General features: G+C 44.6%; 1 protein-coding gene and 1 long non-coding RNA gene across 8 annotated transcripts in view; one reads left to right on the top strand and one right to left on the bottom strand.

The window, feature by feature from the left end:
• LOC117025341 (uncharacterized) overlaps positions 1-4,343 on the bottom strand; it is a 39,927-nt gene extending 35,584 nt beyond the window's left edge. Inside the window, exons 1-2 of the long non-coding RNA XR_004423583.1 lie at positions 4,239-4,343; positions 1,595-1,767 (exon numbers count right to left, since the gene is read on the bottom strand). This is a non-coding gene — a long non-coding RNA (uncharacterized LOC117025341). The remainder of the gene's footprint in view (positions 1-1,594; positions 1,768-4,238) is intronic.
• The window catches only part of MTMR1 (myotubularin related protein 1), a 62,790-nt gene continuing 42,456 nt past the window's right edge, over positions 3,900-24,233 (top strand). For 3 of the 7 annotated variants that reach the window (XM_033111124.1, XM_033111108.1, XM_033111099.1), the window contains exons 1-4: positions 3,900-4,057; positions 10,013-10,118; positions 22,184-22,207; positions 22,778-22,804. In XM_033111124.1, the coding sequence (XP_032967015.1) occupies positions 3,915-4,057; positions 10,013-10,118; positions 22,184-22,207; positions 22,778-22,804 (300 nt within the window). In that variant the 5' untranslated portion in view covers positions 3,900-3,914. The remainder of the gene's footprint in view (positions 4,058-10,012; positions 10,119-22,183; positions 22,208-22,777; positions 22,805-24,233) is intronic. The other 4 variants (XM_033111139.1, XM_033111115.1, XM_033111130.1 and 1 more) reach the window with 3 other exon arrangements.

Below are 24,233 nucleotides of genomic sequence, written 5' to 3'. Positions count from 1 at the left end.
GTACGTCTCGTGTTTACTGCCTCTCTTGATGGCATCATTTTCTCTTGTGCTCGATTTAATCGCATGTTGGTTTGTATACTAACATACTGTGCAGGTTGGTAGCCTAGGAGCGATAGTCTGCACCGTGTAGCCTGAGTGTGCAGCAGGCTGGACCATCTAGGTTTGTGTACGTGCGCTCTGATGTTTGCACAGTGACAAAACCGCATAGCTACGCCCTTCTCAGAACGTATCCATCATTGAGTAGCGCATGACTATATAGATATAGGGGTAGAGACAGAGAGATAGATTCTGTTTCTCTGGAGAAGTCTCACTTATACACCCTCCCAGTCATTTCTGAACCCTCACCTCCCGCTCCAATTGTCCCCTGAAAATGTTCTCATCAAAGTCCATACCACTTCTGTATGGTTGATTGCAGGGACCACTTCTCTGCCCCTTCCTACCAGATGTCTCAGCACCACTTGACACTCTGAATCATTCCTTCATTAAAACCCTCTACTCTCTTGGCCGCCAGGCTCTCTCCACCCTGGCTCTTTTCCTTATCTCTGGCAATGCCTCAAGCTCCTCCAGGGCTCCTCTCCTTTCACCTGCCCCTTGAGTGCCGGTGTTCTAGTATCTCACCAGCATCGGCCTGACAATTCACTCCTCACCTTGCCTTCCACCACACAGGCAGACAGCTGACCCCTTAAGTGATTCCTGGGAAGGCAGATAGTCAACCCAACAACTCTGGGTAGAACCTGATGTGGCCGTGCAAGGCAGAGGGGCTTGGGACACTCGTGTATTGGGAAACAATTCTCCATGGCGATGTCAGGTTTCTGCATGTGCCAGGTCCTCTGAGCAACTAAATGTATAGCCAAGTTAAGAACATTGGTATAAGGAGACAATTCCACATAGTCAAACTTACAGAAGTCTCCCTCCACGGAGCCAGTTCAGTGTAGTAAAGGTAAAGAGATTTGATTCTAAGGCAATTGCTCCCTCTGAAAGGGAGAACACACTGGTCATTAGCAACCCCATAGAAGATCAGACTTCCCCACATTTGGGCTTCCTCTTCTGTCATGCACCCCATTGCATGTGCAGATACCATCTGGCCCCCTATGGACAAACGAGCTCACAGGGCCAGGCCACATTCAAGAGGGGAAAAGAGTCCAAGACAATGCCCTGGCTGCTGCTTTGGCTGTGAATAATAAACCGCCTTTGTTTCTGACCCAGAGACTTCATGTTCTCTGTCAGAGTATCAAAGTGTAGTGGCAGGCTAAATTTTTCAGCTTTCTAGTAGGGAAAAATCTCAGGCCCTCCAGAGCTTCAGACCAAATAGGGGGAACCACCTTCCTTACAGGGCGGGGAGGGTTTGGGCCTGGATTCCCAGCTGAGTGAGCAGACGGGCACTAAAAAGGGGGGATTACTTCTCTGGGCCAGACACCAAGAACAGTGTTTGGGTGCTCTTTGCTGTACCAAAACAAACAAACAAACCACCCTAAAACCTAGCAGCTTAATACAACAAATTATTATTACTCAAAAATCTGGAATGAGTCTCCAGCTTCACATAGTGTTGGCTGGGCCTCTGGAATAGCTGGAAGGCCTGAAATGGCTTCATTACATGGCTGGCTGCTGCCTGAGGAACTCAGCTGGGGCGGGAGGCCGAGAGCCTTGGTTCTCATCTGCCTGGGCTTCTCCATGTGCCTGGTTGGGCTTTCTCACAGCATGGCAGCTGAGTCCAAGAAAGTATTCCCAGGAGTCAAGGTGGAAGTTGCAGATCCCTTCAGGTCTAACCTGGGAAGTGACGTAACATCCCTTCTGTCACATTCTATTGATCAAAAAAGGGTACAGGGCCAGTCCACATTCAGAGGGAGGGGACATAGACAATACTATACCTTTTGATGTGGGAGTGTAAGGTCACATTGCAGAAGAGCATGGGGGTGGTGGATATTACTGAAATTGTCTTTGCAGGTACAGTCTACCACAGAGGGACTATGCAGTAGTACTTCTCTAAGTGCAGTCCAAACCCTCCTTGCCCCCATGGATTGGGCTAGGTGTTCCCACAGCCTGCGTGCTCACCCCCATCATAGCATTTACCCACCTGTAATGTCATTGTTAATGTGTCTGTCTCCTTCCCTTGACTGTGAGCTTCTTAGGCAGGGATATGTCACATTCTATCGCTGTCCTGTAAGTCCTAAGTTTGCTTAACTGAACAGAAAGTCTGATAGTGTCATAGTGAATTCTTCTTTGGTCTAATCCTCCTCGAAAAAAGTGGTCCTTAAAATATGTTTAAAAGTTCAACATTTTCTTTCTGAGAAATCTCAAGGCAGCCAGGATGCTTGCAGCTCCTTGTAAGAAAGTACTTGACTATAAGTGGGTGTCGGTCTGCTTGGGCTGCCATAACGCCATACCATACACCAGGAGGCTTAACCAATCAACATTTATTTTATTACAGTTCTGGAGGCTGGAAAGTGCAAGATCAAGGTTCTGGCAGGGTTTGGTTCCTAGTGAGAGCCCTTTTCCTGGCTTGCAGACAGCTGCCTTCTCACTGTGTCCTCACATGGCCTTTCCTTGGTGCCTGCTCATGCACAGTGTCTCTTCTTATAAAGGCACTAATCCCATCATACCAGGGCCCCATCCTAATGACCTAACACCTCCCCAACGCCTCATCTCCAAATATTATCAATTGGGAGTCAGGACTTCAACATCTCAATTTGAGGAGGAGGGACATAAACATTCAGTCTATAATAGAGGGTCAAACATTTGACTTAACAATTTTGGAAAACCAGGACACTGCAGGAGGTAGGTCTGCAGTGTGTCTGGAGATCTTCCCGTCCTTCTTCTCAGCCCTCCTCACCCTGTTGCCCTTTCACCCCAGGCTCACCCCATCTTGTATGTAAGATGGCTGCTGAGGCTCAAGCATCACATCCTCAAAGTTCCGTTTGAAGTTATTAAGCTGGTCGGGCAAAATGGGTGTGGGCTGGGAAGTGGAAACGCCATGTCTTCAGGTCTGCTTTTTAGCAGGGCCCTAGGTCTGCTGTCCATAACCAGGGTAATCATGGGCTAAGGGGCTTAGTCATCACTGCCAACAAAATCAGGGGCGAGTTGACAGAGGATGAGAAGTTGGATATGTGAACTCGAGTGAAATGAGCAGGGAAATAAGTCTAGTCCAGGAATCAAATGTCCTAAATGCCTTTATCATCAGATATTGCCTTGATTTTCATAGTGGTGATTTAACCGACAGAAGTTAAATGTTAGTCTTCATATAAATCTAGGGCAGAAGTTCTGAGGAGGAGGGCTGCATCAGAACACTTGGTTGCCCTCCAGATGCTGGGGAGGTGGCTTTTGTGGGAGGGAGGGAGGAGCAGGGTGGGGAGGAATTGCTAAACTGTATGGAACTGCTCCTGCTTGGAGATGTCAAGACCAGGGGTCTGAATTTCCCCCACCCCAAAACTTTTCTGGGACGACAAATTGAATGAAAACAAATCATTTGTAATCCTTGAATTTCCCTAAACTTGTTTTAAACACCCTGAATCTATATAGTCAATCTGGTAATAGTTTCCTGCGCAAAGCACGTTCTGCATCACCCCTTGGTAGACTTTGACCCCAAGTGGCTTGAGCCGTGACCAGGTTGCTCAAGCCCGCAGGCCTCTGCCCCGCGTCCCGGCTCCCCCGGCGGGCTCCCAGGTGGCCTGATGCGGGTGGGGGGCCCAGCGCTGGCCCCAGCCGCCCGCGCAGCGCACCCCCGCCCCACCCCAGCCTCCCCACCCCAGCGCGCGCGGCCTTGTGGGTAAGCGGGGCCACCAGGTGACAGCTAATGGCGGCGGCCGCCTGAGCCGGCGGGCTGCGGATCTCAGCGCAGGAGGTGCGCGGCGAGACCCCCCAGGCGCCGCTCCCTCCTGACTGCGGCTTCCCGGCGGCGGCGGCGGGCTCGGCGCGCCATGGACCGGCCAGCGGCGGCGCCGGCGGGTGGCGAGGGTGCCGGGGGTCCGGGCCCGGGACCGGCGGGCAGCTGGAGGCCGCCGCGGGTCGCGGGGGGCCCGGCCGCTGGTTCCCGGCAGCCCAGCGTGGAGACCTTGGACAGGTAAGCGGGGCCCGGCCTGCCGCGGCCCCCCGCGCTCCGACTCCCAAGGGCCCCTCGCGAGGCCCGGACTCCCGGCCCCGCGCGCCGGGCGGTTGCCGGGGTGCGGCGTCCCCCTCCCGAGTCCCCTCCCGGGTCCCTCCGGAGGCCCCAGAATCCCCTCCCAATACCCCGGGCCCCGCACCTGGCTCACTTCCGCCTCGCGCGCAGGAGCTCCCCGCACCCCTGAGGGTCTTGGCAGCTGTCAAATCGTTTCCCCTGCCACTTCCTATGGCACCTTGGAACTGCCTGAGCTGGCCTTGCCGGGGCCACGAATCACTGGGGACAACATTTCACCCGGCCTCTCCTCTTGTAGAGGGACCTTGCCTCCGTGTGATTTGAAGACCAACATCCTGCCGCAGCTGCTTGGGGTCTTTGATGTTGCGGTTGGGACTGGGGAGGGGGGTGCGGAACCCCGCGGGTAGCGGAGCCAGTGCCGATGGAGGCAAACACACCCTGATTTGAAAAACTGGGAGGAAAAAGGTCCAAACGGCTCCTGATGGAGAACACACAATCGTTTACTTTCAGTTTTTCACTCTTGGAAGGAACCGATTTATTGTTTTCGTGAACACAGAAACCTACTGCTTCTCACGCAGTTGTAAGACTAAGATCCATCAGTTAGAAGTATACTCTGACCGCGTCCAACTGGGAGGGCCACCCTAAGGCCTCCAGCAAAAGGGGCAGGTATTCCACGCCCAGAGTATCCAGCTTTCCCACATCTGGGCAATGTCGCTGACAGCAGAGTGAAGTTAGGCAAGAGTGACAGCTTGGTCAGATTTCAGTCAAGTTCAGATGTTGGTTCTTGCCTGTCTTCCACCAGTGAGATGAACTTTTGGGAGTTTCCAAAGGCATAAGAACGAGAAACACTCCCTTTGTTTCTACCCCAGGGTAATTACACTGTGTTTCAATAAGTGAATCACCCAAGTGGTCAGCTTCACTGAAAACTAATCACAGCTAAGACCACTTGGAATGGTCAGGATTTCAGTCGTTTGTGGATACTCTACAATATCTTGGGGCTTGGAGAGTCAGCGAATATTTGCAATCTGGCTTGCTATCTAGTAAAAACAGACAAACCAGCAGTTTTAATTGACTGTGATAAGTGCAAGGGTAGGGTGAACACGAAGCATGCGCCCCCTCTGGATGGGGTGTGAATGAGTATCATCTGAGAAGCTATTTCAAGAGCTCCAGGGGGCTGGACTCCACTCCTGAGGCTTCTGATTCAGGGGGTTCACAGGGAGGCCCAGGAGTTAATAGTTTCTAAAAAGCTCTGCAGCCTCGGTTGTGATCTGCTACGCTGTGGGTAGACGGAGGTGGGGTACTTGATTTATTTGTTAGTGGTGGTGGTGGCGGGGTGGGGGGGTCGGTGAGTACGGGCAGTAAGAGAGGGCCTCTGAGGAAGCTGACATGTGAACTGAATGGTGAAGAATGAGAAGTTAGCTGTGGGACAGGGTGGCGAGGGCTTTTGTGGCGTGGGAAGTGGGATGTGTAGTCACACAGGTAGTGCTAGACGTGGGGAACTGGTCAGGGAGAAGACTCCTGGGAAGGCAGAGGCCAGATCTCCAAGGGGCCCTTGTGCCTTCCTAGGGAATTGCCTTTATCCTCTAGGCCAGTGCTTCTCAGGGCACAGTTCTGTATAACCTGCCACAGAGTCACCGCCAGTGCTTGATGCAAATGCAGAGTCTTGGGTTCCACCCTAAATGGAGTCCGTCCATCTCTGGGGTGGAGCCTGGGATTCTGCATTTGTAACAACCACCAGCTCGCCCGGTAGGTTGGGCCATGTGGTCTCTTTGGCCCAGGTTGGTACTGATTTACTGGTTGGGGCAGTATAATTAATAGTGTCCTTCTTCAACTCGCAGTAGTGTCTTGATTTGGACGAGAAATTATATGGTTGCACTAGCTGCAGGGACCACAAAGGGATTTCCATCAGATGAGCTACAGGATGGGGTGATGTTTGAGAATGATTGCTCCGCAGTAGCGTGGCAAATGGACTGGAGGTGGGGAGTCATTTAGCAAATTACGGAGTTGCTGGTCACTCAACTCATTTCTTCTGTGAATACGAGCGCCTCTCTGTGTCAGGTACTGTGTTGTGCTGAGGGTATAGCAGGGAACAGACATGAATTTCTGCCTTGTGGAGCATATGTTTGGTGGGAGAAAGACAAAAAGCAAGGGGAATGTGTTCTGTTAGAGGGTGATCAAGTGCTAGGGGTAAAAAGTAAGTTGGGACAGAGGTGGGAAGTGTTGGCAGTATGCATCTGGGAACTGGTTGGAATTTGATGTCGGATGGTCAGGGAAAGCCTAGCTGAGAAAGGTGACATTTTGAGTAATGCCCCCCAAAGAGATGAGGGATCCAGTCATACAGATATCTGGGGCGATAGCCTTGTAGGCATAGCGTCCTGTGCATCCTGAGGTGGGCGTGTGAGCAAACTGTCCCAGGATCAGTAAGGAGAAGTGTGTCACTAGTGGGGAGGGAGCTCGGGAGAGAGCAGCGGGGCAGAGAGGTCACAGGGGTAGATGGTGGAGAGTCACAGGAAGCTACTGGGGGTCTTGGAGCAGAGGAGTGACTTAATTGGTGTGGATTTCAGTCAAATCTCCATGGCTGCTGTGTGGACAACAGACCGAAAGGGGAGGGGCTTGGAACGGAGAGACTAGCAGGTAGGAGGCTCCTGCAGTCATCCGAGTGAGATAGGATGGGGGCCTAGACTGGAGCAGTGACGTGCAAGAAGGGAGAAGTGGGTAGACTCTGGATATAATTTGAAGAAAACCTGTAGGGTGGAGCCAATAGGGTTTGCCGAATAATGATTGTTGGGTACCAGAGAAGAAGAAGCCAGGACGATCCCAAGGTTTCTGGCTTGTAGGAAGTGGTGTTGCCACGATGGAGAAGCGTCTAAGTGGAGCAGTTTTAGGAGATTGGCAGGCTCTCAGCTCTGGATATATCAGTTATGAGATGCCAGTTACATGTGCCAGAGGCAGCTAGCTTATATGAGCCTGGAGTTCAGAGGTGGAATCTGGGCTGCGGACCTCAATTTGGGCGTTATTGGCATAGAGATGGGGCTTAAATTCACGAGGCAGGAGGAGAACACAGAAGAATGATGGGCATCTGGAAAGGGAAATTGGAAGAGGAATCGAGCAGGGTGCATTCTCATGATACTTATCAGATAAGAGCAACAGGATTTGGTGAGCATTCAGATGAAAGAGTGAAGTGGGGGGTGGGCTCGAAGGTAAACCCCAGCTTTCGGGCCTGGGGGCCCTGGGTAACTGGCTGTGCTTTCCCCTGAGTTAGGAAACATGGGTCTGATGCTGGTTCAGACAGGTTGAGTTGGCAGAGTCTCTGAGACTGCCTAGTGGAGCTGTCTTCTAGGATCATGGGCATTCGGATCCGGAGGGAGAGTCCAGGTTGGAGAAACGAGGCTGGGAGCCCCCAGCCTGCAAGTGCTTGCTGATACCGGCGTGTGGAGGGAGATTGCACAGACTAAAGAGAAAAGTGGGGGAGAGGAGAGATGGCCTCCCTTCTCAGTTCTATCCTCGTGACAAGCTCTGATTCACGCTCTTAAGAGGGACCCTCAGAGTGAAACCTGGCTCTCCAGGCGTGGTTCAGCCCTTTCCTGTAGACTGTGGGGCCCGCCCCATCCCTTGTGAATACTGTACTTCTCTTAATGATTCAAAGCTGTGGTCCTGCAAGAGGATGTGGCTTGCTCAAGGTCACGGAGCTAGCTGGTGAGAGACAGGACTCAGGTGCAGGCCTCCTCTCTAGCTGCCCACGGTAGCACACTGTTTGTAACCATGTTGGCCAGGACACTTCTGGTTGCAGGTGACGAAAAGTACCCATCTTTCCAGCTGAAGCCAGAAAGGAACTCTCTTGGCACACATCACTGCTGCAGACAGAGTGAAAGATGGCCACGGGCACGTTTGGAGCCAGAGTTGCAATGTTGTCAGCCCCCTGCCCCATCTCTTGTTTTTTTCTTGTCCTACTCTTTATGTCTGGGGGTTTCTCAAGGTGGTGGGGGTAAGAGAAAAGCTTGGGATTGGCCTGGCCTGGGTCACTCTCCTGCAAGTGGGGACAAGAGGAGCAAGGGGTCAGCCCCCCTCCTTCGTCCACCCCTTCCTCCTCCACAGAAGCCTATGAAGTGGGGAGGGGCCATTCCCCACAGTAGAGAGAAGTGTCCTTATCAGCAAAAGGGGGTACGGATGCTGGGCAGATGCTAGCAACAAGTCACCCACAGTGGGTGAACAGGCGGGGTTCCTACTGTTAGATTTGCAAGCAGAGGTTGGTGGTGGCAGAGCAAAAGGCCACGTGACAAGAAAAGTATGCCACACCAGGCGATAAAGGTGATTTAGCCTTCAGAAAGGAGACTAAAATCCCTCCCATTTCCCTCCTTCTTCCTTTTAGTTAGAAATTGTGGTAAATGAATTCTTGGCATAGGAATACCTGCCCATTCAGTGAACGCTTTGACTTATATTTTCATTCCCATAGATAACCACTGGGCTATGTTGATCAGACTGCAAGTTACATCACTAGCAGGGGACATCAAATACCTTTATTTTACTAATTAAGTTATTTTGCATACTGCCTAGGGAATCCAGAGTTTTCTATCCTTCCAACACAGGAGTGTGGATTTAATTAGTACTGAGAATTTTAAAGGTCTGGAACATTCTTTACAGTGAAAGCTCCCTGCAGGGTAAACTTCCATTAGCATCTTTCACCCTTTTTCTTGAGTTCTTCAGTGCTTGGACCAGTTGAGAGAGAAGCCTAGCCCCTGGAGGCAATTTTTAATTCCCTCTCTGCCTCGTTTGCTTATGTGGTCCTTTAAGGCAGGTAAGCACAGCCTGACTGCTTACTAGTCATGCTACCTTGGCCAAACACTGGGGCCTCAGTTTTCTCATCTGTAAGATGGGTCACTGTGAGGCTGGAGTGAGCTATGTGGAAATGTGCTAAACACTTCAGAGCACCACGCAAGTGGAAGGTGCCATCTCTGTATTGTGTTCTTATATAAGACAGTGGCTAGCATCTATGGTGCTGGCCTCTGTTTCACTCTCTAGCTCAGCAAGTCAGGTCACTACTGGTTGTGCCATGTTCTGGAAAGCCAGCCCTAGTGGTGCTGGAGGCAGGCCTGCCACTTTCTGATGAGGCATGTCACTGCTGCACCTCAGTTTCTCACCTGAGAAACAAGTTCCCTAGTCCCTGTTCTGTCTTCTTATCGCATCGTGGTTTGAGGCTGTGATGTAATAACGGACTGAAAGAACATTTTTGTAAGTCGTCAAAGCACTTACAGAAATGTAAGGTAGCATTATGACTAGACACAGGACATCATTTTTATGGTCTGTTCTTTTGAAAATCACATAATCAACTTTGCTGCATTAAGAGTCATGTTGATTCACTCGAAATTACATTATTTTCTGGGTTTAAAGCTACCAACGCGAAATTGATTGAATGGTTTTTTAAAATCATTTATTTATTATTTTCCAAAGAAAATTGACATTCAGTATCATTTTATATTAGTTTCAGAGGTACTGCATAGTGGTTAGACATTTATATAATTTATGCAGTGATTTGAAAAGCATATGCTGTAAGATAAATATTTCACTTTAGGATTAATTTTCTATATATATTACATTAAGAATATTCACTTTATATAATTGTAATTGTAAGAGAGTAAAATTCGATTAAATGATAGAGAATACCATGCTTAGAATCTTAAACTTAAAAAAAATTGTTGATTCGTGTAAAATCAACCTGGAAGCCAATCTTATTTCCCAGTTGTCAGTCAGTATTTCAGTTCTTATATTAAATGTAAAGGTAACCATTAGGCTAATAAAAGTTCATTTTCTAAAAAACAAAAGTGTTCCTCTTTCTCCAGTCAGTGCTCATTTTTCACCGAGAGCCTATGTCTTGAAATATTTTAATCACACTATTTCTTTTAGTCCTACAGGATCACATGTTGAATGGTGTAAACAGCTTATAGCTGCTACAATTTCTAGTCAGATTTCAGGTTCAGTGACATCAGAAAATGTATCCCGAGATTACAAGGTAAGCAGCATTGAGTCCTTAATTAACTTTCAATGTGCTAAGTAGCCAAGAAGCTTTACAGTTTTAATTCAAGTGAGACTTTGGCCCCTTGTTGCTGGATGACAATTTGCTTGGGGACAAGACTGAAAGGTTCTCTGTTGTTAGATATGAACTTTAGAAGAGAAATTTTACCAGGATCTGGTTTGTGTGGTCATAATTCTGTAATTGAGAGGAAAAGCTGTCTTTAGATTATGATCATTCTTTTAAAAGTCCAGTTCCATTTTATGATTTATTATGTATTTTATTATATATTGTATTTTATATTTTATTATAATAAATACCTATATTTTCTTTGCTAATATTCTGAATTTCAGAAAACATCTGATATACAGTATTTCCCTAACGTCACAATTTGTTTCTGTATTTAGATCCTACCTGGGGGTATTTAGCATTCACATGTGATACTAGGATGCAGAAAACTTACAAAATCTCAAGAATATTTATGGGCAGCCTGAGTTTTTAGTCCTTATTGAATTAAGAAATCTCTTCAAAGTTCCTGCTTATTCTAAAGTTAAGAGTGTCTGCTCCTTGTCAGCAGGGGGGGCTGGGTTCTTTCACTTACCAGTGCTTCCCCAGCATGATGCTGGAACTTAGCAGGTGCTCAATAAATATTTGTCGAATCAATTAACAAATAAAACACTTGGGTGCCCCACCTTTGTTAAGGTGAAAGACTAACATTGTTTGAATGTCAATAAACTATTAACAGGTACAATAAATGAAACCATGTTTACATTTCAGGAGTAGTGTTTGCTTGAATTGGGGTTTCAGTTTATTGTAGTCATTTTTGCTGCTAGTAAGAGGTAATTGATTTTCACAAATATGTGCGAATTACATTCAGAATCCTGAACTACCCTCAGTCAACAGTCTCTCAAAATCTCGGTCCTTGCCCGGAGTCAATCTTACAAACAATTCAAGAACTAGAGTAAAGATCCCATTCACTCCTCATTTAGCTGCTCCTTGTTTAAGGGTTTTGGCCTCAGTTGTCTTTAGCTCATAATATACAAGCGCAGACTGACTCAAGAGGCCGTGTAATTGAGATTTGGCTGTCTTGCTGTACTTGTTTCATCCAAGCCGTCGGATGCTGTTGATCACGCCTACCGAGGAAAGCATGGCTGCGGACTAGTAGAAAGTGGGTGGTCTGCCCGGCCATAAGAGTAACGGTATATTCCTTAACAGGAGTCCCTGCTACCTAGTTTTCGTGTCTGCCCATGTAGGAGTAGCTAGGCCTCCTGCTTCTCAAAACCCAGCTGGGCGAATATGCCATCTCCAGGTGGGAGAAACATCTGCTGCATGACCGATGCCTGAGTGGCTGGTCACTGAGCAGCTGCAGACCGCACCGGTCCCAGTTGCCCTATTGCCCCACCTTAGCTAAGAAACTGCCCTGCTGAGTGAAGAGGCTCAAGGACCCATATTACCAGAAAATAGCTCTCAGACCTTGGGGTGATTTTCTTTAGGGACAATTATGAGTTAACTATAATGTTTTCATTTGGTTGAATATCTGTTAGTGATGTAGGTGATGTTGGATCTGCCGACAGTTTCTGAGTGTGGGCCGGGATCGTGTCTCGTGAAGCCGAAGAATGGAAACACGGACCAGGGAGAGGCAAAAAGTTTTAACAAGAGGATAGGTTATTAGAGGCGGGAGAAGAGGTTGCAGCTTCCGAGCGGGAGGGGTCCCGAATGGGAGGTGCCCCGTGACTGAGGCAAAAGCTCTTACTTTTATACCTTCCCTAGCCTGCTTGGGGAAGGGGAGCTGTTTGAAGAAGGGAACTTGTTTGAAGAAGGGAACTGGCACCTTCTAATGAAATTCGTCTACCAGGTTTGTTCTGCTTGCCCATCCTGAAGGAATTAGCAAAGTAACCCACTCTTTATCTATCAGATCTGCTCCGTTTGTCAGGCCGAAAAGAATTTTATGATTAACCTCAAGGCCTTGTTACATTATGTCCTGGAGCAAAGGAGTGATTTCAAAACGTGAAGTTTTAGGATATGGCTGTCTTTGTTTATTCCACCAGGGACCTCCCTGTCTACCTAGGGTCATGCTAACTCTCCTGTATCATTAGTGCTGTGTGGGTTCTGTAAGAGAGGGAACATTGATGGTATGCATAGCTTTTGAACCTGTACATTAACAGATCAGACTGAATCAGTATTTGAACATTTAGCAACTAAGCTTTTTTTTTTTTCAATTTTAGTCTATTTACAAATTTTCTGTAGCAGAATTAACTCATATTGCAATGGTTTAACAGATGGTGTTCAGGAAAAAACTAAGGCTTTTCTATATTTTCTAAATTGAATTTTAAGTACCTACATCAGATCATAGCTAAAGCCTTTGATGAATTACTGTAAGGGAGTATGTTTTTTAATTGTCTTTGTTATATTTTTACCCTCTAGCCAAGTCTTCAAAGTTGGCATTAAAATTAATTTTCTGGAGTTGTTATGTTTTCTTCAAGGAGAGAGTTTTGTTTTTTTTAAATCATAAATGTTTATTTATTCTAAACCACAAAGGTAATTTTATATGCTACTTATAAAGTAGTTCTTAAAATCAGAGTAACCGAGACGGTTACTGTGGGATACCTCTGGCCTGAGAGCCGTTGTGTGGGGTTTTCCATGAAGGTCCAGACACAATTCCTTGAGGATTTAATTTGCAGTCATCAGTTGATAATATTTGAAATTATCTATTGTGTAAATATCTTATTTGAAATACACACTCAATTTGGGGGTTAATTTATTCTAGGTTAAACACAAGGTCAGTAATTAAATGGGAGCAGATGTTCCTACAGAGCAGAGAGCACTTGGATCTTTTGTTTTCAGTTACAGTTGCTTGCATCTTGATTTGAAACACTGATTGTCTTCTGAGTTGCAGGCTGCTGAGAGTGGTTCCACGTCACCATCCTCATCAATCCTCTAGCACATACAGGGCTCTATGGTGGTGTAATACTTTTTGACATATCATCCATTTAAGCCTTAAAATAAGCTTTTATTATAGTCATCATTTAACAGAGGAGGAAACCAAGCGTCAGAGAGGTTACGTGACTCGCTTAGTATCACACAGTCAGAGTTGGGATTTGAATCCAAATCATTCTGTTGAAAAGCTAGAGTGAGTTTTAAAATTTTGTCCCCCCTGTCCCCGCTCTACCACTGTTTTTCAAAATGTGGCCCTCGGTTCTTCCCACATCAGCCCTCCCTGGGGTGCCTGCAAAAATGCAGCTTCCTTGGTCTCCATCCCACTCAGTGAATCAGAATCTCTGAGGGTGGAGAACGTTATGCCTCATATCTTTCTTATGGACAATAAAATCTGAAAAGCTAGGCTTCCGAGGTTTATATTTGAAATTGGTGGTGGGGCCATACATTTCTGGTACATGCCCACAAGTCTGAATAATTAGCAACTCATGTCAGATTTTGGAGAACCGTTGTTTTATTATTTATTCATATCATAAACTGACAGTCAGCTCAGGATAAGATGACCCAAAGTATGGTAAGAATATCACTGGTATCACATGCGAGGAGTTTAGATGGTATGTCCATGGACATGTTTTACCAGTTAGGTAATTATTTTAATGTATATTAGGCAAAACTAGCACATCAAACTTGTGAGTCAATGGATATTCCTGCTTAGAGCTAAGCCAAGTATGAAAAAGGAGTGGATTTAAAGTGTCTACAAAGGTAAATACTAATATTAATACAAGCGATATGCAGATACAGCAAACCAAACTTGTAGAGGTGGTATGTGAAATGACAGACGTGTGGGAAACATTGTCCCAGGTGAAGCAGTAGATCACTATTCTGTTGATTTGTGAATCAACTAAATTAATGAAGGTATGCTTTAATACCAAGTCATCCTGAAGATTTGCCCGATAATTAAGACTACTGGAAAAAATGTAATAAAATATTTTGTTTTGTTTACCCCCTCCCACTGCCAGCTCAGTTTTACTGGGCTAACAGTACAATTCCCTGTCTTGAATTCATCCATACATTTAAAGACAAGATCGGAATGTAATGTTCCATAGATTAGACGAAATAATACAGTCACAAATTGTAATGGAACATTTTTAGTAACTATTAGTAGAAATGACACAGTTGATCAGTTTCCATTGTTGGGAAAGTAGAACTAGGCCAGGAAGAGGGAACGTGATGGAGTAGTACAAACAGTACTGGTTAGCTTTGTGACCTTGTATAACCTCTGAGTGTCAGTTTCCTTATCTGTAAGGATAAGGAAGTTTGGATTAGATTGTAAGTGTCTAAATTCCTTTCTGTCTAGAACATTTTTCAATTCTGTTTGGTCCAAAAGGATTTGATTCTGGCCAGCCTTCAGCAAATTAAGACACTAGTTTTAATGTAATCACCTCCCTTCCTCTGGCTCCATCATCATCATTATCATCCTCACCTCTCTGTACCTCTGCTCCCGTCTTTCCTCCCCTCATCCATGCACATGCAGTAGCTAGGCCTCTTCTTTAAACACTCTGAAGAAAAAGGGGGAAAAAATAGGGTCCTGTACTCAGTTTCATCATTTAATAGGTTAGTGCACTGATTAAATTCTGCTTCCTGAACAGAAATTTCCTGAAGGGCTTTGGAGGGAAGTAGGATGCAGTGTGTGAGAAGGCTTCGGTGTGCTTGAGCCAGGTCTTAGTTACTATTTCCTAAATTGAGTACTAGTCTTTGGGAAGGGAAGCTTGAGCAGGATCTTTCAGAATCCATGGCTGTAATCTGTTGTTGACAGCTTGGCCTCGTGGTCTGTTTATTAAATCAGAGTTTGCAAATGCATGGGAGAGTTGACAAGCTAGGCAGACATGGGAGGGGCTGTAGAGAACTGGAGAGTACAGCATGTCCCCCTAAAAACAAACTAGGAAGAAACCCTGCTCCTGCCTGTTTGAGCAATAGGCCTCCAGTTTATAAGCACTGTAACAGAAGAGTGCTATCGTATCTCCCAGGGTTCTGTGTGGGGAAGAATGATTGTTTAAAAATATCAAGATTTGAGCTTCTGCTTCTGGAAAGGTGGAGCAGATGTACTTTTTCTTATTCTTCACAGTAAGTACAACTTGAAACCCTGGACATTATCTGTAAAGTAAAGCTAAGAATTCCCTGAGAAAGAGAAGAAGGCAGACTGGTCAGGGACTTCAAGACCCGAGGAGTGGCAGGGTGGTGAAGTCCCTGTTTTTTTGTTTTTGTTTTTGTTTTGTCACATATGTCCCAGATTTATTGCTGAAGAAGTCAGCAACCCAGAAGTGCCAACAGAGACAGACAACAAAAAGCTACTCTCTGTAGCCAAAGGAACAGCAGCCTAGCAAAAAGAAAACTCTTAGACACCAACCGCTGTACTTCAGCCAAACAGCACAGAAAAAGTTGTGGCTCTACACCCACCCTCCAGTGAGGCCAAGTGGAGAGCCTGGATTCCACCCTTGCCAGGCTGTAATGAGGTAGTGCCCCACCCTGCCCTTTTCCTGCTGGGGCAGTGTCAGAGAAAGCCAGCTAAAACAGAAGGTTTAAATAAGATCTCATAATATAATACTCAGAATGTCCAAATTTCCATTACAAATCACTCATCATACCAAGAATCAAAAAGATCTTAAACTGAATGAAAAAAGAATCAATAGATGCCAGATCTGAGATGACAAATATGCTTGAAACAAGGAAAACATAAAAAGTGAGAGACAAGAAACAGAAACACTACACCAAAGAAACAGGAGATAAAGGAAAGCCAAATGCAAAATTTAAAACTGAAGAATACAATAACCGGAATTTTAAAAACTCAGTGAATGGGTTCAACTACAGAATAGAGAGATAGAGAAAAGGGAATTACACTGACCAAAAAAAAATAAAAAGGCCACTCCCAGAAGGTCCCATACTGTCTGTTTCCATTTATAGAACAGTCTTGAAATGACAAAATTATAGAAATGGAGAACAGATTAGTGGTTAATGGGCTACGAAAGAGAGGAGCAGAGGGAAAGTGGATGTGGCTACATTGGGGTCCTGGTGGTGACGAAATTGTTCTGCATCTTGACAGTTTCAGGGTCAGTATCCTGGTTCTGATACAGTACTATGTTTTGTAATACACTCCTGTCGGGGAAATCAGGTGACAGGTACATGGAATCTCACTGTAGTGCATATAAAATTAATTTTGATTAATACTTATAACAACGATCAGAAGTATGAAGCATATAGTTATGCTGTGATTTGTAAAGACAAACACAAGAGAAGGACAGCATAAGTGCTGAGCACCAACCCGCATTCCAGAAATGTGATGTGAGCACCTGTTACCGTGATTCCCGGAAAATAAGACCTAGCCAGACCATCAGCTCTAATGTGTCTTGTGGAGCAAAAATTAATATAAGACCTGGCATTATAGTATAGTATAGTATAGTATATGTTATATTATTATAAAAGACCCAGTCTTATATTACAGTAAAATAAGACCGGGTCTTATATTAATTTTTGCTCCGAAAGACGCATTAGAGCTGATGGTCCAGCTAGGTCTTATTTTCGGGGGAACACGGTATGTGCAAGGGGCTGAGCTGGGCTGCGTGGAATTCATAGTAGGGAAAAGAGACACCAGAAAATGCAGTACACATTGGACTGTTGTGAGCGTGAACTAGACTTGTAAACAAGGTGTGGTGGGAGGAGGGAGGAGGGGCAGAGGAGGGCATGCTGGGTATTAAGCCTGACTGAGGGCCTTTATCAGCCTCCTCCTGAAGGAAAACAGACTCAGGTGTGACCATTTCTAGATTAAGAGCATGTACGTTAACACCAGCTAGCTCAGGTTCGAATACCCTCTCTGCTATTGCTGACTTTGTGACCTCCTTGGATATGTGACTTCACCTCGGGCTGCCTCAGTTTCCTCATTTGTCGTATGGGGATCGTGGTAGAATCTCTTTCCCCGGTGGCTGCGGGTGGGGGAAGGGTTCAGATAACACGCAAAGCCTTTTACACAGTGCCTGGCGTACAGTAGACCTGGTTAGTATTTGTATTACTGGTACTGGCTGGGTTTGAAAAGTTTCTGAAATATTGTCACACTGTTGGGGATTTGGGGGTGCCAACTCTTACCTTCTGAAGAATTCAGACAGGAGCTGAACAGATTGAGACCACAATTATGGATCAAAGCTGGCTTGGAGGGCCTGGCTCAGGTGTGAGGCCACAGTGGGCCCAGAAATAAACACTCCCCCAAAGGCAGCCCTGGACAACTGTGGCCTCTGTCTTGGGGCAGGGCCCACACAGGCAAACTTCTCATGGGCTGGGGAGACCAGACTACCCACTGGGCAGGCTGGCACACACGTCCTGGGGAGCCCAGACAGGTAAAGGGGAACACACTGGCTACCTTACCAAATCCACCTAGAGCAAGTGGTCAGGCTGAGCCCTCTGGTGGAAGCTGCCCCGAAGGATGGCTTACATGGGACCTGAGGGCAAAGGAAGGGAGTTTTACCCCCAACGCAAACTTTTATACAAAAGTAAATTTGGATGCTTGTCTGGGAAAAAAATTCACTGTTTTCCTCTCTGCTATTCACACCACACTCCTAGAACACCTGTGACATCGGATGTGTGTTTTCCCCACACTGACCACTTCTCCAACACCAGCTGGGCGTGCACTGTTCCGTTCTGACACTCATGAGTTAGTGCAGACCCTGCCATTGAAGGGCTCAGTCCCATGAGACTGTCCCTCATTTCAGACACTAATTGCAAGTCGTGGGTGTCCAGGTTCCCTACCTCTTCTGCCAGGCTTGTCTGCAAATTGGGAGTTCCCCACAACCCCCTCCTTGAATTTGATCATTTGCTAGAACAACTCACAGAACTCAGGGAAACACGTAACGTTTACCAGGTCATGAAGGGTATGATGAGGGACACAGATAAACAGCCAGGTGAAGAGGTACATAGGGGTAGGTCTGGGAGGGTCCCGAGTGCAAGAACTTCCATCCCCAGGGAGTCGGGGTGCACCACCCTCCCCGTATGTAGATGTGTTCAATCCAGAACCTTCTCTACGCCATACTTTTGGGATTTTTAGGGAGGCATCCTCACATACTCGTAGGCATGGTCAATAAACTAATGTCCCAGCCCCTCTCCCTTCTTCTGAGGATGGAGGGACGGCACCGAAAGTTCCAAGCTTCTAATAATGTCTTGGTGTTTCCCGTATCCAGGAGCCCACCCAGACTCACTTCATTAGAACAAAGACTTTCCTGTCATCCAGGAAATTCCAAGGGTTTTAGGAGCTCAGTCAGGAACTGAGGTCAAAAACCAAATATTAGAACAAGACATGGTCTCAGCACCCTTATTTACCATGGTTTTCGGAGCTCTGTGTCAGGAACGGGGGTCATTTCACAGTGCTTTTTCTTGATTTAGTGAAAGCCATTTAGAAGTAGGTAAATTTTAGATTTTAGTTAACTTCTGCTTGCTTTGGTAAGTAGACTAAGCTCATTAACTTTTCTGCACCTTCTCATAGGTTCTTGGCTTGGATAGGAGTTGAGAGAGTGGAGGTGAGGCAGGTCAGGAGAGTCGTGGTGCATGTTGGGGAGGCTGAGCCCCATCAACTAAAAAAGGGTACCCAAATGTTAGGTTGGTGCAAAAGTAATTGCAGTTTTTGCCATTATTTTTAACTTTTTAAACCGCAATTACTTTTGCACTAACCGAAGAGTACTGGTGCTGACCACTGCTTCTTCAGTACTTTTCCACCGTTATGTTACCCAACTCAACCCTCCCAACAACCTGCGAGGGACGTGTTCCCAGCCTCACTGAGTAAGACAAGCGGAGACTGGGACACTAAGACTGCTGGCTTGTGTCACTCGTCAAGAGTCTGGCAGGCAGGAAGTGGTAGAGGCAGGATTTGACTCTAGTGCTCATTCTTTTAACCACTCTGCTGATTTGCCTCCTGAAGCTTTGGTTGGGAAGATGTTTTCTGAAGTCTTCGCATGAGGCTTAGAGAAATGACTCCTGTGGTTTTAGAACTGGTCAGGTCCTTGCAGTCATTTGGTAGCCTCCTCTGCTTTTCGATATGTAAAGACTGAGGCCACGTGCAGATATGAGAAGGCCCTAGATTGGCTGGAGAGAGCTGGCCCCAGGTCTCCTGACATAAAACCCCTGTTCTTTTCTCCAGCTTCGATGAGAATCCGATTCAAGGGAAAAAAAAAAGAACCCCTCTGTGTGTCTCAAATGGCTTATTTAGGACAGGTGTAAACTAAAACGGAGAGGAACACTTAGGTATCAACTTAGAGACTTTCAGGAGAGCCTCTGTTGACCTCCCCGGTCTCACACCAAGAATACTGAGGATTTCATTACAAGTAGGTAAAGAATTGTGAGTGTAAAAGCACATTATCATCCTCCCTCTTTCCAGACTTTCCAGTTAGTTACTCCTTCCAATAGCAAAGGCTTATTGGCAATGGTGTACAAGGTGTGATCAAAAAATACAGTGAATGTTTAAATTAAAAAAAACTTTATTACAGTACACATTGCCATTAATCCCCCTCAAAATACTGCCCCTCGCTTCAAACACACTCCTCCCATCGTTCTTGCCACTTTCTGAAGCAGTTCTGGAAGTCCTCTTTCGAAAGTGTCTTTAGTTGTGCTATCGTGGCTGCCTCGATGTCCTGAATCGATTCAAAACGTTTTCTTTTCACGGTCATTTTGACTTTGGGGAAGAGCCAGAGGTCACACAGTGCCAGATCCAGTGAATAAGGTGGATGAGGACACACTGTAATGATATTATTTGACAGAAATTGCCTTATATCAGAAGCGATGTGTGGCACGGAGCATTGTCATTATGGAGATGAAGTAAAGACACTCACGAAAGAGGACTTCCAGAACTGCTTCAGAAAGTGGCAAGAACGATGGGATAAGTGTGTTCGAAGCAAGGGGGAGTATTTTGAGGGGGATTAATGGCAATGTGTCTTTTACTGTAATAATTACTTTAAATGTAAACATTCACCGTGTTTGGTGATCACACCATGTATGTCCTACATGTAAGGCCCAATTACACTACTTATGAGTGCTGCTTTTTCATTTTCAATTGTTCCTGTCACTTAGAGACAGTGTTAAAAAACTAATTGTGGTGACAGAACAAATGTGAAAATAATGGCTTGCTAGAGCAGAAGTTTGGAGGTAGCGAGTGGAAGTGACGGAAGGGGTAGTGACACCACGCTGAGGCAGTATAGCAGACCGCTGGGCTTAAATACTTGCTTTGCCACCTTGAACATGGCCAGATTACTTACCTGCGCCTTGGTTTTCTCATCAGAAATGGGGCCAATAATAGTTTCTATCTCACAAGGTTGTTTAGAGAGTAAAATCAGCTGATGTATGCAAAGGGCTCAGAAGAGTGTCTGGCACCTAAAGGTCATTTCATGAGTATTTTTTTTTTTTATGATGCAGTCGCTGCTTAAGGAAGACAATAAAAGAACTAAAACTTAAAATTTCAATTAGCAGAGATTAGGAAGAGGGAGGTGGTAGTTTGAAAAAGCTTATTTTCTCATCTTTTAAAATGGGGGGTCACTAGCTACTGTTTAAAGTTGACAAGTCAAGAAGTCGAGGTGGAACCATATTTATGTTATGGAAGTGGTCCTCAGAATTAAAAATAGGTCTATTAAACATGGTTATCACTGAGGAATGACGTGCGGGGAGCGGAGACTTTCTGTTTTGAGTTTTTATTGCCATATATGTCCCATTGTGAGTTTTTATTAACATAAGTATGTATTTTATGCTAACTTTATTGAGGTGTCATTAACAAATGATAAACGTCACATATTTAAAGTATACAATTTAGTAAGTTTTGATAGGTACACACTTGTGAAATTTTCGCCACAAATAAGATGATAAACATATCCATCACCCATCCACCAAAAGAGCTAGGTTTAAGCTTCTTAGTCTAAATAGTCTATATTTAGGAATGTATGGGCTTTAGTTCTCTTTGAGCTACAGCATCACGTAATTCAGAAAACTTTTTTTTTTACTTCAAATGAGTATTTTCTTTTAATGATGATTCAATGATGAAGCCTATATCCTCCTATTCATTCGTGTGATCTTATCTAGCCCAAGTAAAACCTTTACAGCTAATAAGAGCCTCCGGTGATTTTTTTTTAAATGATCTGTTTTCCATAGGACATCCAGTTGGTTGGATGATCATATTTCAGACTTTGGAATAGGGAACAGATGATTCGGGTCTTCCTGGGACAATTACCACTATTTGCTTTTCAAAAGTTCCACCCGTTCTCCAGGGTGTCTCCTCTGACCCAGGTTTCCTGAGTGCATATGCTGCATGCTAAAGTAGCATTCAAAGGCTACGAAGGAAGAAGGTTGCTGAAATCAGTGTCTGCATTCAATAAAGCTTGGCTTCCCCTTGCAGGGACAGCAGCTGAGGCCTCCCCTCTGCTTCCCTCTTCTCCCCTGCCCTCCCAGACAAGCCAGCTACCTCTTCCCACCTGGAACTGCCTTTCCCCAGGACAAGCACCCTTCTCTCAATGGGGTGGCCTCATCAGGGAGTCTAATTCTGGAGTCCCAAGTGCGAGTTGGAAATATAATTTCTACAGAAACCTGGGTAACGTTTGTGGTCAGCTAGATTTTATGATACCGTTAACGCTACAGCTGAGCTGTGCCCTGGATCAAATGTGGGAGCTTTTGTGGTTTTTTTGGTTCAGTTTTGTTTTGTTTCTGTGGGCTGGTTTGGGAGCAGAACCGCCTTTTTATATCATTGTTTCTATGGGGAAAATGCATTCCGTATTCCAAACAGACACACAAATGAACTTTTCAAACACTGCCTGTTCACAATGGCTTGTAATAGCACTTGACAGAAGGGGTTTGTGTTTAAAATAATGTCGCTTGTCTTAGCCTAAGGGCAATAAGTTTCTCCAAACCATAGACTTGCCTGAAAATTATAGGACAAATGTGTTAGGATTGATTTGATATTGACTAAAACTTAGAGGGCAAATGTGTTAGGATTGATCTGGTTGGTTTTATGTAGAGAATTATGATGTTCCTTCGGGAAGGGGCTGGTGAACTTCATAGCATCTTGTACAGGTCAGTAGTAACATATTTGTGATGATGTTCTGTATTTTGACTAACAGGTTTTCAGGAGGCCTGACATAAGGGTAAGGATGTTTGGCTTTCAGCAGATGGGCCTCCTACTTGTGTGTCTCTGTGCTTTACGGAACACTTGGTCTATTTAGTGTTCTTTACCTTCTCACTGGTTTTTATGAGTCAGATCAATTTGCTCTACTGTGTCATAGCTTTCAGTGTTCACTAGAAATGCTTTATTTGTTAACAATGTTTGTATGTATAATAAAAGCCAATGTGTGTGAGGGCAGGATGCTAAAATTGTTAACTACAAGTGTGTAATATTGACTTTTGTTGTGTTTCATGAATTCTGACCAAATGGATCTCTGTGGCAGGGGCCTACAGAATCCTATTTTAATGTTGTCACTCATTAATTCATGCTAAAGCATTTAAGCAACCATAACAAAGTGGTCAGTTATTCTCCATCCTATCTAAGTAAGATTTTCGTGTCTGCATGCTGAATCCAAAAAGCAGAAGTGCTAACCCTGAAGATAAGTTTAGCAAAATCAGTCCCATTTGGTATTTCTTAAACCACAGATGTAGCTGTTACATCTAGTGGGTTTTAGCTTATATTTTTCTCATGATTTTTCTTCCCTTTATTTCAGAGTATTCATAAAGCAAGACAAAGATTGGTAATGTGCATGCATTTAAGCCTGAGTATCAGATGTTGAAAATTAACCTATTTCCATTCAATGAAAACAATGTGGATTTTGACAGAATAATTAGTGACTTTGGTGTAAAAGTTTTAATCTCACTGAAGCCAATGAAGTCATGCAAAAAGAAGCAGGTTAAGTCAAATTCTTAGGAGTCTAGTTGGTGTATCTTTGTTTAATCTTGTTTTCACCATGTTTCTTTCGCTCGTGAGAATCATTTTCCTTGACTGATTCACATTGTTAAATATTAGTGTTTGGCTTTACATCTGCATGGACTTTGAAATGTTGTGTGGGTTTTTTTTGTTGTTTAGTCATTCATTTTTCTGATTCAAACAATTTTATCAAAGATGATTCCATTTTCTTTGTATTTAAAAAAAATGGAAATTTCAAAAACACTGGCTTCATTTAAAAAATTACCCTGTTTTGAGGGGTAGCAGTACCAACTGTGTACTGAATTCAATCTGATAATAAAGTATAAAAGTGTAGTAAGTAGCTGTTTTACTTGATTGACAAAAATGAAAGGTAGGGAACAGTAAATTCTTTTAAAGCTTTGCTAATTCTTCACTGATTGCCTTTCAAAGGAATATAGTCATTGTATCCAAAGTTTCATGAAGGAAAATATGTATCTATGCTAAATTTTAGTACTGTCAGCCTTAGAGACTTGATACAACTTTTAAAAGGGGTTGTGATCTTGTCATCTTCAGTATTCATATTCTTTATACCATCTGATGAACTAAAAGTCCAATTTTTAAAGTTTCAAAAACTGAATCTATGAAGAAATTAAGAACAGTATACCTTTAGAAGGATTGGAAAATAAATTTAAATAAAGATATGTGACTTTTAGCTATTTCTCTGAAGCATGTTGATACTGTAATTAGAAATATCTCATATGGTATTGATTCATAATTCACAATATTGAATTAGCAATGAACAATAAGTACCAGATTATATGTATACATATACGTGTATGTATATGTATGCCTCTAGCATGTGATATGTGCATGCGCATGTTTGTGGAAATTTTGGTAAGACCACTGAAGTTGACCCCTGGACAATATAATAATTCTTGAGAGTATATGAATACTTACTGTGTTTAAAATACATGTGTATGAACTGCCTTTGTACTTTGGCTTGATTTTGCCCTTCATCTGGTTTCTGTGGTGTGCTTTATTTGCCATGAGTATATCATGTGTCTCTTATTTTGTTTCTTTGCTATATGGTGTAGTACGTATTGCTTGATTTTCAAAAGACAGTGCCTTCTTTGGAATCCGTGATGTTTGCTTTTCATTTTTCTACCCCAACACAAACACAGAATAGATACTCCATTTTAGGCTGAGGATACTATAGGTGGCCTACACGTTATTCCCTTACCTCCAAGGGCTGAAATGTTGTGATTTGCAAAGCCGTG

Source organism: Rhinolophus ferrumequinum, chromosome X (assembly GCF_004115265.2).
Source record: "Rhinolophus ferrumequinum isolate MPI-CBG mRhiFer1 chromosome X, mRhiFer1_v1.p, whole genome shotgun sequence".
NCBI lineage: Eukaryota > Metazoa > Chordata > Mammalia > Chiroptera > Rhinolophidae > Rhinolophus > Rhinolophus ferrumequinum.
The sequence above is the reverse complement of the archived record's forward strand: the minus strand, read 5'-3'. Positions and strand labels throughout refer to the sequence as shown.